This window comes from Pongo abelii, chromosome 22 (genome assembly GCF_028885655.2).
Source record: "Pongo abelii isolate AG06213 chromosome 22, NHGRI_mPonAbe1-v2.0_pri, whole genome shotgun sequence".
NCBI classification, from domain to species: domain Eukaryota; kingdom Metazoa; phylum Chordata; class Mammalia; order Primates; family Hominidae; genus Pongo; species Pongo abelii.
This window is the reverse complement of record NC_072007.2, coordinates 39,757,773-39,771,338: the sequence shown is the minus strand read 5'-3', so window position 1 is coordinate 39,771,338 and position 13,566 is coordinate 39,757,773. Positions and strand designations below refer to the sequence as shown.

Here is a 13,566-nt window from a genome sequence, read left to right as displayed (position 1 = left end):
GAAAGAAAAAGAAAACTGTATCGTATAAGGTCCTGGTATAGCGGGAACCTGCTCTTTCCATGTGAGCCATTGGTAATTTGTTAGTAAGCATTCCAAAGGAGAAGAATCAGGGGCTGTCTAGACTACTGGGCTAGCCCAGAAATCATAGCTAACAGTCAAGCCAGATCTTTAAGGACCCCAGGTAGGTTTGATTTGCTTGTTTGTATTAGTATTTTTGTCATTTGAAAGGGATGATCCAATATGACTCTGCACATCATGCAGGGATCACAAACTAAAATGCTTACAGAGGCCAAGCAGATATCATAAGTGGGCAAAGCATGCTTGTGCCAGGAGGTAGTAGGGAACGGTGGCAATTATGGAAAATTACAGACTACATGACTTACCTAAAAGAGACAGCTGCCTTTCAGGTCAGAGAGTTGTAGACATGTAGGAGTTTGAGAACAAGATTGTGGAATATTCCATTTTCTAAGAAAATTTTAAAAAATCCAGATTTTAGGTGAATTGTCCTAATGTTTTTATTTAGCAACAAATTCATTAAAAAAGAAAAAGCTGCATTTTATATATTCAACTTTTAATTAATATGAATATAACTAATCAGACAAAGTTCAACTATCTTCCACGTTTACCATGAATACACAGCCAATTTGACTTCCTGCTAACTACCTGGTGTTAGAAATATGTGCTATGGAGAAATTAACTTTATTATTATTGTTATCATGTATGTCCTCCAAATAAATTTCCTGCAGAATGATTGGGCTAGAAGATTTACAGCTACCTTCTTGCTTCTTTATTTCCAATAACTTCTCCTGATAAAAGTACTAATATTGCTAGTGAAGTGTATATTTTGCCCCAAGTGGTAAGCTCTCCTATAATTTAGTCAACATGTTTTCCAAGAGGCTCAGGGGATCATTTGGCACTGGCTAACAGGATATTATACCTCTTTTTGACTTTAAAAACAATGTCCTATTGCCCTAAGCAAGCTTTGCCACCTCATTTTAGATAATAAAGGTGGGGGAAGTTAGATGCTATTTTTTATATCTCATCACTGCTGATTTTAGTTAAACGGGCCATAAATCAGACAAGAACACCAAGAGTAGGTACCTTTGCCTGAATTTTTGCAGAATCAAGACCCTCGTAGAGGAGTAACTATAGTTCCTTAATAGAACCATCTCTAGACTAAATTATAAAGTCAAAAACTGTACTTTTATCATTCTGTCTCCCACCTCATAACCCTACCCCACCACATTTCAACACCCCCTTTTGGCACCAGAATTCCTGTCTGTTAATAATGATTTAAAATAACAATATGTATCGTCCCTCCTGAGAACGTTTGAACTTTAACATGAGACTTTTAATTGACATTCCTTCTACAGCATGGAATATAACTTGAAAGCTAAAATTTCTGATAGTACAGTGAGTGACACAGGGCTGGAGGTAGGAGGGAACAATGCATTTCTTCCTACCACTTTCCTAAATGAATGCAGCACTTTGAAAATCGCTGCCTGCTTTCATGCGAATGAAGCTGATCTAGTGTTGAGTACCATTAACATTAAATATACATATAATATAAATATATATATATATAAATATACATATAATACAGAGAGATCCAAAGGTACCCATTCAGTCTCCTTTTGGCCAACCTCACCCAAGTTCCAAAGTTGAAAAGCCTTCCCCACTTCCTAGATGAAAAGAAATATACTCCAGGAATTTTTCATAGTGGTTATAGACCTGTCATGCTTTTAAACCAAAAACAATGAAGGAATAATTGGAACAGATGGCAGACCTCATGGAGAATACATCCATTGAGAATACAGCTGTTGGAAAAATTTGTGAGATGTTTCTTTTATGATGAATTGACTCTACAAAAGATCAGTTGCTATTCAGGAAGATGTGTGTGTGTGTGTGCGTCTGTGTGTGTGTGTGAAATATATATATATATGAAATATATTTATATATACTTCAAGTGACATATAAATAACTTCCAAAGTCATTTACTTCATTTAAGCAACAACAACAAAAACTTAAGTTAAAATATATTCAGATATTAAAAATTATCTGCACACTTCTAGTCTTGCCCTGACTAACTCCCTTATGGCTGCAAGCTCTGTCCCATAATCAAAGATTGGCAAAGTCACAACACAAAATTGAAGACTTTGCTTCTTAGAGACACTCAGGACAACAGCTCTGGAAATGTACCTCCTGAGAGATTTAAAGTAAAACTCTGAGAGAACAAGAGCATTTAAGGTTTGAACAGCTTACCAGGAGGCTGGAAGTTATCTTTCTCAGAGACCAACTTTAAACAGAGATCAGATTTTCATCTGTCTGAAATGTTTTAGATATTGCACAGCCTGGAGGCAGAAGGAAAGCATCAGTCAACATTTACTGAGCACCCACTGTGTATGCTCCTAGGATTGTTACTGCAACAACTAACATAAGAATCATTCTTACACTCTTCAAAGCACTTTCATGTACATTAAAGTAAAGTGCTCTTGGTTCACTTAATTGCTCACCTGCTATGGGTATATCAATGGTGCTAATTTTTACACTAGCCATTATTCTGAGGATATTTAAGCAAACAGCCAATATCTTTTAATTTTGTTTTCAATATCCATTTTTTTCACCAAAATTTCATACTCTTGATAAGCCATAATCTCACTCCAAAGCATTTTGCTCTTCTTTTAAACTTGCTTTTGAATGCTGACAATTATTTTAGGAAGTCTTACAAGGAAAATTGATAACAAATGACACAAATGTTAACCTTCTGTTTTTCTAACTTAACCATGCCATAGGACATAAGGCATATGTAGGGGTGGGAGCAATGGTTGGGAACACTGTCGTGAAAACAACACCGAAAAGTAAGAAGTCAGGAAACTTGAGTTTGATTCTTGGCTGTGCCAGCAACTATCAGTTTCACTCATACTTTCAGTTCCTAAATTTCTTCCATTCTAAAATGGAATGTGTACTGAACTGTAAGTGGGCTGGACTGTATCATTCCTAAGATTTCTTCTAGTCCTAAGATGCCTCATTTATCAATGTGCTTCCACCAAGAAAAACTTCAATGTTTGCAAATAGAGAAAACCAGGGTGTACTACTTTTCTACTGAGTAGAAGAAATGCTAACAAGAGTTCTTCACATTCAAGGAGAGATTAATTGAAAGAATCTTACTTTGCCTCTTCCTTTGCATTGATTAACCAAAATCCAGTATTGAGAAGCTATGTCTACAGGTAGATGTTGGCACTTTCCAACCCTTACATAATTAGAAGTTCAATGGCATTACTAGAAGATAGAGAATAAATAATATTAATAAAGTCCTTGCAAATTTTCCAAATCTACCTGAATTTTGTAGGATATTTGAATTGTTCAAAACCTACTCTTAAGTTTATCTTAATAGGTGCATTAATCAGTATGTACTAACCAACATCTGCAAATTTTCAGTGGCTTACACATTCAATGTTGATTTATTGATCTTGCCACAGTCCAGTGTGGATTGAAAGAGAGGCTCTGCTTCATGAAATCATCCTGGGACTCAAGTTCCTTCTATTTTGTGGTTCCATCATTCCTAGTGACTTGAAATCCTTTCCTTCTTGCTATATATTTGGAAAAAGAGAGAGAGCCAAAGATCATGTTGGGAAGACATCGTCTTAGTTCCTATTGACTAGAAACCAGTCACATAACCACACTTAATTGTAAGGGAGGTGGGAAATGTCTAGTTACTCCCCCTCAGAAGAAGAAATGGCACTGCTGGTCATCCAGCCAAGCCCAGTCACAACATGAGACAACAAAGAGCCTAGAAAAAAGTAAGATCTAAATAACCGCTAACTTAAAAAATGTAACCACAATATTGATAAATTTGGAAAGTAGAAATGGAGACTTCATTTCTTTATAATTAAAGGGTGACAATCTGCAAGGTGGTCATCCCGTAGGCTGGAAAACATGTGTCCAACCAAGATCAAAGACAGGCACTTTGAAAAAAGAGGGGTTGGGGCAAGAGCTTTATGCCAAATGGGTTGGCTAAACATACATATTAAACTGGTTACAGGCGGAGCTATGAATATTTGTGAAGATGATCCTGACACATGCATATTGAACAAAAATGCATGTAACATACAATCCTTGTCCACTTTGGGGTAGAGACTTAACATTTAATGGTTTTATAATTAGGTTCTATACGTCAAAATGTCTTGCAGGACACAATGGCATGCAAGAGTACAATCTCTTTAATCCAACCAGAACCAGTCTAAGGTCGGTGGTCTTCTTCTCTAGAGAAAGTTACTGAAATCAGGATCTTGTTTAATGAAAGGTATAGCTGGTGGAACAGGGGCTGGAAGTCAGTGTCTAAGAGTCGGATGAGCTGTAGTTGTTTTAATATTGCTTATCTTGAGGCCAGTGCTTGTTTACCTCCTTGAGAAAAAGAAAAGCCTTGTAGTAGTTGGAACATAGTTTATTTTTTAAGTCCAAGGCTGTGTGACTTAACCCTTGTCTGGCATGGCCTTCGGTCCTGTTTATAATTTGATATCTTATTGCCACAAATAGACTGCTCTGTCTGACCTCCCATCCCAGTATGGCTGCAAACTAAGTTCTTAAGGTTTTTCTGGGGTCCCTTTGGTTACAAAAGAGGGTCATTCAGTCAATGGGGGCTTAGAATTTTGTTTTTAGCTTACACAGTGAAATCTCTTGACATGTGAAAAGACTCATAATGATCTCACCAGAAACAAAGACATGTCATAGAATTCCTAGCTTTGCTTCTCCTTATTTAAAGGGAGCAAACGATCAGGGCCAAAGTTAATCTCAACATGTCAGCTATCTTCTTTCCAATTATATAGTGCCTTCAAAATATAGGATTGAAGTTTCCTGTCCTTTGCAAGTCAATTTGTGGATTGGGGTTTCACAACAGCCATAACATAGTTATCACTAAGACGATAATTAAGAATGCTTCTGGATGTCTTCTTCAACATTTTGGTGACCAATATCCAAATGGTTTTACTTCCAGGTTCCCCTTACCGGGATAAAATTACTATTGCTATTCTTCAACTCCAAGAAGAAGGGAAGCTGCATATGATGAAAGAGAAGTGGTGGCGTGGGAATGGCTGCCCCGAGGAAGACAACAAAGAAGCCAGTGCCCTGGGAGTGGAAAATATTGGAGGCATCTTCATTGTTCTGGCTGCCGGACTGGTCCTTTCTGTATTTGTAGCTATTGGAGAATTCATATACAAATCACGGAAGAATAATGATATTGAACAGGTGAGTCATCTCTTTCTAGGACTGGTTAATTTATAGTTTGCATTATCTGTCTTAAGTTTGGGGGTTTTAAGGATGTTTGCTCTTTTTCAGTCTATTGAATTAGATGTCCAGAAGAGCCATTTTTGAGTTAGAGCAAAGAGCTATTGAATCCCTGCCAGGTGCTGTGGGCCCTGCAGGTCCATCATTTATTCACGACAAGGAAGAGGCTTATACACTAAATCCAATTAGTATTATTTGGAAAGACAGTGCAGAAATTCTAAACTCAGTTAATTTTTGAACAGTTGTTTGCTCGTAAGACAGAAACCCTAGATGGAAAAAGGCAAAAATAAATCCAAAATTGGAAAAGATATAGAAAGATATTTAACAGAAATGTTACCAGCCCTTAAGTATAGATTCTGAGCACATGTACTAATGCAAAACAATTTATATAAATATGTAAAAGTCATACTACGAAATTGAACACTTACTTCTATCAAAGTAAGATTTGTAAAAGGATAGATCACCTGAAATTTTTTTTGCCAGGAATGTCATAAACAATACAAAATGAAAATGCAATGTATATGAGACTTTATTTTTCTAAATTGTGTTTGAGATTATAGGACAATTTTAGTAGTTGACCATTTTTGCCTATTACTTTTATTTTTGAAGGAAATCACACCATTTTTGAAGGAAATCAACTTACACTCTTTTGAAAAAGCTGATTGTGATTTAAGATAATTCCTTCATAACCATGCTAGAATAAACAAAATACAAAGTTTATGGTCATCATAGTGAATCAGGCTCCCCATTCAATTTTTAAATATTGTTAGAATTTTAAGACTATGACTATTAATGACAGAGCCAGTTTAATGCTCTCCTGTCCTCTTGAAATTCTAAATAATTTTTGAACAAAGTGTGCCATATTTTCATTTCGCACTGGACCCTGCAAATTATGTGGCTGGTTCTGATTAACAATCTGATAATAGATCCACTTCCTTTAAGTGGAAGCCCTCCTTAAGGACCCGAAACTGGGGATGATTCATTATAACCTGGTTTCACATGAAAATCTTCCCCAGAATTACAAGGCAACTGTGACAACAATGAACACCCCTTTCCAAAGCTCTTGTTATAAGAAGCTGTTTTTTTTTAATTCAAAGGGAGAATGAACTGATCTGCTTTAACTTTCAATTTGCTCTTGAGATGTCTTGTTTTATGCAACTAATTTGAAAAATAAAAGCTTGTATATATGATGCTTTAATGTGCCTTTCATAGTTGCCAGCTTCATGTGATGTAAATTTTCATTTAAAGATTCATTCTTGCTTCTGATTTATTCATTTTTCTATATTTTTTTCTCATTTCTTTTGCATGCAAGGCTTTTTGTTTCTTTTATGGACTGCAATGTAAGCAAACCCATCCAACCAACTCCACTTCTGGAACCACTTTATCTACGGATTTAGAATGTGGTAAATTAATTCGAGAGGAGAGAGGGATTCGGAAACAGTCCTCAGTTCATACTGTGTAATCAGTTTAAAAAAAAAAAAAAAAAGGTGTGCCCAGTAGAAAATGTTTTTGCTAATTGGTGTTGTTGATATTTGTATTTGCTAAGCATAAATAGCCACAATTCTCTATTCCTTTAGAATAGCAAAACCCATGTATTCTAGACATTGAAATGAACACACTGGAAAGAGACTTGCACTGTATGTTGAAGCAGGGGCATATTAGGAGTATACAGACTTCTAGAAATGTGTATTTACAGGAATCTTCTCTGTCCCACTCATCATCTTAGTTCTATCTTCATGCATTAAAAATAAGTAACTCTTCCTTCATGAAAGAGGAGATTCAGACTTTTAACAGGGCAAAGCATGGAAATAAGATGCTAATTCTATGGACTTCTTTTCATCTTTGTGAACTTTGTTCCCTCCTCTTTTCTTCTCCCTGTCTCATATATTGTGTAGATCTGCATATTTTCAAACTACCCAAAACCCTTACCTTTTCAATAGTACACACATAACTCCACAACAATGTTAATTTTTCATTGAAATTGATTCCACGATTTAAAATGCATTATTTACACAAAGACTCAAAAGTGTCTTAGCATTTAAAGATTTAAAAACCATGATCCACAGAAAGAAAACTAAACTTAAAACCTCTGGTGTCACAGAAGAGCACTAGCTAGGTTGAACATCACTCATGGAAACAGAACATGGTCAAGAATAATTCCTGGGCAGAAATTCATTAACCTCAAACTCTCAAATAACATTTACTTGTAGAATTTAAGTCTTCTGTAGGTTCTGAGTCTCTAAGGAATGGTGATATTTTTCAAGCTATATAGTATTTCTTTGAAGATGCCAGCAAAGTCCTAAGCTATGTACTAATTCATTTCTATTTACTACTCACTTTGCATTGATGAACATCTTTCTATGAGATGTTATTTCACTTCCTTCCCACTTACCCTAGACAAAGGGGTTGTTCTTGGAACAATATTTCCTGAACATCACCATTTTCACAGTTATTTATTTGGATCCACCATTATTAATTCATTTAAAGTATTCTGGGGAAAAGGGCAAGAAGGAAAAAATAAAGGAAAGAATGTCCATACACATTAGTTACAGGTCTCTGTAGATTTATTTTCCATCTGCATTCAAAGTGCTGTAAATAATTCCCATGCTAACTCAACCAGGTGACATAAAAAACCTATTGCACATTTAATTTGTTGTGACAGAGAATATCTGATGATTCCTCGCTAGTGAATAAGAGAGTTGAAGGTGTGTTTCATCTTTTCTAAATATGGGATCAGTTGGTCTTTATTCTTTTCTTAATGGGATTATCTTTTGACACATCAAGAAATCCCCTAAAGCACATTCCTTGAAGTAGAGATACGCCATCTGTGAAATCATGCAGCATTTTACCTTCTCTTTGCTTAGCTTTAAATGGCTCCCAGTTTTGGAAACCACAGGCTTCTCCAATCAACTGTATATTTCTCCAGTAAAGCATATTCAGGAAAGTTGACTAGTTGACTCTTGTCCTGATTGTTTCTCAGCTTTGCTTCCTTCTTTAAAGAAATGTACTCAGAAGAAAATATCATAAATTACACTAACATTGTTTTATTATTATTAAACTAGAAGCAACATACTATTTGTCCCAGGTCAGAGTTCACATTTTCATAATCAATAGAATCAGATGTTGGGATGAATATGACATTATTCTTAGTTTCATATTCATGGATTCAGTATATAGAAACCACAAATTTCATAAGTTTACTCTCCCAAAGACAATTTAATAAACCAAAAATGCTACCAAAAGAGTTCAAGTGTGATTGATGAAGTATTGACAATCAAAATTAACAATAACTGACAAAACTTAACTTTCTGCAGAGACTATTACTTAAAAGTGTAATTCAGAGATTTGGATAAAGAAATGATCACTTTCAAAAGTTAATATTTCTATACTACTTTAGACTGTATACTACCTAATTCTGATATTTATGTATTATTTTATAGTTTTCAAAATGTTTTCACATACATTACATTTGATCCTTTCAACAATTTAAATTCAGCTTTACTAACAGAGAAGTAGATATCAGTCATTGGCCTGTAGTTATGGATTTTAGAAGCAGAAGAAAATTTTCTAAAACAGCCAAACTTAGATTCAGGTTCTAGCAGAGCCACACGCTGAATGACTGTAGGCAAGTAACCAAATTTCTCAGTCTCAGTTTCTTAATATGTAGCAGTGGGACAAAATTTCTGGAACACAAAGTTTTGTAGGGGTGTTTTTCAAAATGGGTTCAATTGGCAAATGTTTCTCAAATAGAATTTTCATAGCTAAATAACCCATAGAGCGTCACTCTAAATGTTCCTTTACTACATGCTGTCTCAGTGTGCGTCACAAGTTTTTGTGCATTGAGAATTTTCAACAAAGTAGAAAAGTATTCAGCACTTCTCAAGCCTATTAGATTGCAGATTTTTTTCCCCACAGCATCTTGACAGACCAGTGTTCCACAGATCATCCTCAAGGGAACACAGGTATGATCATGTGAATCTCATCCCATAATAGTGTGCAAAACATTTTGCATTGTGCTTGGCACATAGTAGCCACTCAATAAATAATTATGTATTCTTTAGAGTAAATTTCTGAGCCTCAATTTTCTTACTTGTAAAATGAAGGTAATATTATGGACTTTATACATTTACTATGATAATTAAATAAAATCATGGCATAGAAAATGAAATAATTAATAAAAGTCCTGTTAATATATATCCGTTAACAACTGTTGGTACCTTCTGGAGAAACTAAGTATTGTTCTCTGGTCACATGTGCAGTAACTAAAATTTATCAAGCATCTTAAAATGGAATCTGGTTTAGAAAATTGGTTTTCTAATTTAGAGGCTCAAGCTCTATCTCTAAGAGCAGTTTTTCTTGCACAAGCATTATAAATCAATGGCAGCGGTCACTGCACTCGGACGAAGGACCCAAATTGGTAATATGCGAAGATCTATAGTAGAAGCTCTGGACCCCGTCTCTAGAAATTCTAATTTAATTAGTTGGGGCATGACAATGGTAATTTTTTCAGATGCCCAGTTGATTTTAATGTGCTGGAAATGCTGAGAACCAATAAGCTAAAGCACAAACTTACGTATATAATTAGAACTCAATAAATCATTGCTGTTGATTGCTTGATTGATTGCAGAGGTAGAGCGACTAATCCTATGCAATATGTGCAACACATGTTTGGCATTCAATCTGACAGACCCTTTCCACTTAGAATTCAGGAAAAACCTGCACATCTTTGAGATGGAAATTTTATGATATTCAATTGATAATCTTCATGATTAGTTGTAAAATTATAGAGCTAGACCAACTCAGAATTATCAAGTAGACAGTTTATTGCTCTCTGTACCCTTCCTCCCTGGAGAAATCTCGAGTACTTACTTTCTTCACACTCTTCTTTTTTTTTTTTTTTTTTTTTTTTTTTTGAAGTGGAGTCTTTTTCTGTTGCCCAGGCTGGAGTGCAGTGGCGTCATCTTGGCTCACCGCAACCTCTGCCTCCTGGGTTCAAGCAATTCTCTTGCCTCAGCCTCCTGAGTAGCTGGGATTACAGGCGTGCACCATCACGCCTGGCTAATTTTTGTATTTTTAGTAGAGACGGGAGTTTCGCCATATTGGTCAAGCTGGTCTCAAACTCCTGACCTCAGGTGATCCACCCGCCTCGGTCCCCCAAAGTGCTGAGATTACAGCCATAAGCCTCCGCGCCCAGCCCACACTCATCTCTTTCTCCCTTTATACTGATTCTCAGCCAGTTCTTGCCATCATGTCAATGGATGCTAAGACCACAGTGACCTTACCAGGAACCACTGTATTTCAAGCAAACTGTAGAACAAAAGACTTGAATATGAAAGGAAAAAAAAAAAACTTTCAAGCTTTATGTTTACATTATTAGTTCTCATACTTTGGTTAAATCAGAACCACCTGGGGAAATTATCTAAACTACTGTTTACAGGCTCTACCTCCCAACATTTCTCCTCAGTAGGAAGAGTCCAGGAATCTGCATTTACAATGAAGCCTGAAAGTGAATGCCTAAAACTAGTTGTATACATTAGTTTTCATAAAAATTAGCTTGAACGTAGCAGTTTTTTCCCAAATTAAGTCACATACATGACTCCTTCTTAAAAGGATCTCCAATACAAGGGTGTTTTTATTTTTATTTTTTTAAATAGCTTTTCTTACATTTTTTCCCAACAATCCTAACTATAGTTGCATTATTTAAAAGCAGACAGTAAACATGAGTTTTTATTAAAACTGGCTTGAATACAGTGGTTTTACTAGTTTTATTTCAGATTAGCTGTTGAGCATGAGTTTCTGTTAAATAATAACAGATTGTCTGTGGATTATACTTTGAAAAATATTGTTTAAGCTTAGGAGAGAGCAGGGAGGCATTAAAAGATTGAACAAGTGGCCGGTAGTGGTGGCTCACACCTGTAAGCCCAGGAGTTCAAGACCAGCCTGGGCAACATGGTGGGACCTCATCTCTATAAATCAATAAACAGACAAACAAAGACTGAACAAATGCATCAACAGCAATGAAACATAGTGTTGTCTAATTTATTTCCTAATAAGTTTGCTTCTAACCTAATGAAATAAGGGGAAAAAATTAAGCTTTATATTTTACTTTGTTTTAGACTAAAATTATAAATTGAATTATTTTAGAGAGTTTTTCAAGCAAAATTGGAGCTATTTAAGGAATACATGGTGGGTAGGAATCTTGCCGTTGGGAAAATCAGCTGGATCATATGATTATAAACCTATCCAAGGAAAATTATTTCCAAATACCTCACTGCATTTGACTGGTATTATATTATGTTCTGTATGAGCCATCTGTGGCAAGGCAGTACTACAATGAATCCCAATTAGTTTCCAAGCACATGACCCTTATGCCACAAGGTCTATTTCCTAATAAGCAATTTAGGGAGTCTGAACAGCCTTTAATAGCAAAAGGAAAGCAAAGCATTCTTACTTATTAGACTATTTTCTGAACATCTAACAGTGCCAAATGGTATTATTAATTAGCTCTTGTAGATAGTAAAAAAAATTCTGCTTGATGCTGCAGTTTTAACTTGCCTTTAGGAAACATCTCATTATGCTTCTCACAGTTATGGAATTTTATGTCCATATGCACAAGCATATTAAAATCACTTTTGCTTTCAAAATTCTCTGTACAGAGGCTGGTATTACAGAGAATGGGGTTCTACCTTAAATTTTCTAAGAATGTCTATTTGCAAAGATATGAACATCCTTGTGATAGAAAGTCAACATTACAAATGCAGTGTGTGAATTTGAAACCCTGCAGAATTTGAACTTTGTTGTTGTCAGCCCAAATATGGCTAATGGCCAAAAGTACACAACAATGTGTGTCCATGTTGCAATGCATACATCCAGATAGACACAAAAATGAGTAAGACCTGGATGATGGAATAAAGTTACTGTATTTCCCCCAAGCAACTAAAATATTTTAATTTAAGTTGACCAGAATTGTCTTTCTCCCCAGTTTTTCAACTGAAGGGTTTAGACTTAAAATATTCAAATATTCTGATTTTTCAAAAGACACAAAAGCAGTCCTGATCAGTTTACCTGCCACAAGAACCAAGAAATTACTGTCATTTGATAACCCACTCAACCTTGGTGTTTATCTTTCCTCGGTGTTCCTTGGCACATTATCAGATGCTTCCAAGAGTCTTCAGTTCTATTTCTCTGTAGTCTGATCAACTTATTTAGAAAGTGATTTGCAAAAGTCTCTTTAATTAGGTTATTTTTGTAATCGTGCAAAGAGGTTTTCCTTTGCCTGAAAACTCAAACATTAATTATTAGAAAAGCCAGGAAGCAATTAACATCAATTTAGAAATAACGTTTCTAATGTACAAGTTGATGTTGTCTTAACAACCAAACAAACTCTGAACGACAGGCATGGCCCAATAGACAGGTGACCTGGGAATCATATGCCAAGAACTCAGGTTTCCACACCACTGCTAAAGGGCTGTATGTCTTTGGGCAAGTCATTTTACTTCCTTCAACCTCAGTTCCTTCATCTGCGGAATGAGGAGGTTGCATTTGAAGTTCTCTGCCAACCACAATATTGTTTGACTCTAGTAGAAAATGGGAAGGAAATAAAAACAAAAAACATAGAAGCAGTGATAAAAAGAGATTTTTGTTTCTTTATGTCTTTATATGGTTATGTGTCTCTCTTGGACACATGAAATTCTTATTGCCATCAGAATGACTGTGTCCTGCCAGTACTTCAAGGCAGAAAGGCCTCCCCTGGATATAGAGAAAATGGCCCCACTAGCCATCACGACATCAAGAAGCAAGAAGGTTCCCATCCAATGAATCATAAGCAAATCATTACAGACAGAGCGAAGTTTACAGAAGTAGAATTTTTCTTGACCTTAATGAGCCTACAGACCAGGTAAAACAAAACAAAAAAGAGATATGTACCTAGGAAGCTATTTGAAGCTGTAGAAATGAATACACATTCACAATTCTCAAAAGAGGATGATAAATGAGACTGGACCTCATAGGAAGACTCTCTCTATTCTGTAAGTGTAACTTAGTGTTTCTTCTAAAGACAGACAAGGAGAAATAAAGAAAGAGGACAGAGTACATTTATTTTCTATTGTTTTTATCCCTACCCTTCTTCCTACCATCAAGTATGGGAGTTTTTATAGGAACTGTTCTCAAACTAAAAATGAGTTAAACTTTTAGCTTTTGATATGTTAAGTAGTCCCTGCAGATTTGTAGCACAGAGAAAAATCTTGAAAACCATGGTTTTTAATTGCAAGATCCAGATGTTTC

The 13,566-nt window shown here is 35.6% G+C and overlaps 1 protein-coding gene across 11 annotated transcripts in view; it reads left to right on the top strand.

Annotated features, from left to right (window-relative positions):
• Window positions 1-13,566, top strand: part of GRIK1 (glutamate ionotropic receptor kainate type subunit 1) — a 404,073-nt gene that overhangs the window by 380,734 nt on the left and 9,773 nt on the right. For 8 of the 11 annotated variants that reach the window (XM_063720803.1, XM_063720802.1, XM_024239397.3 and 5 more), the window contains one exon: window positions 4,994-5,244. In XM_063720803.1, coding sequence (XP_063576873.1) covers window positions 4,994-5,244 — 251 coding nt within the window. Of the gene's footprint in view, window positions 1-4,993; window positions 5,245-6,595; window positions 10,171-13,566 lie in introns of those variants that run through there. The other 3 variants (XM_054542880.2, XM_002830593.5, XM_054542878.2) reach the window with 3 other exon arrangements.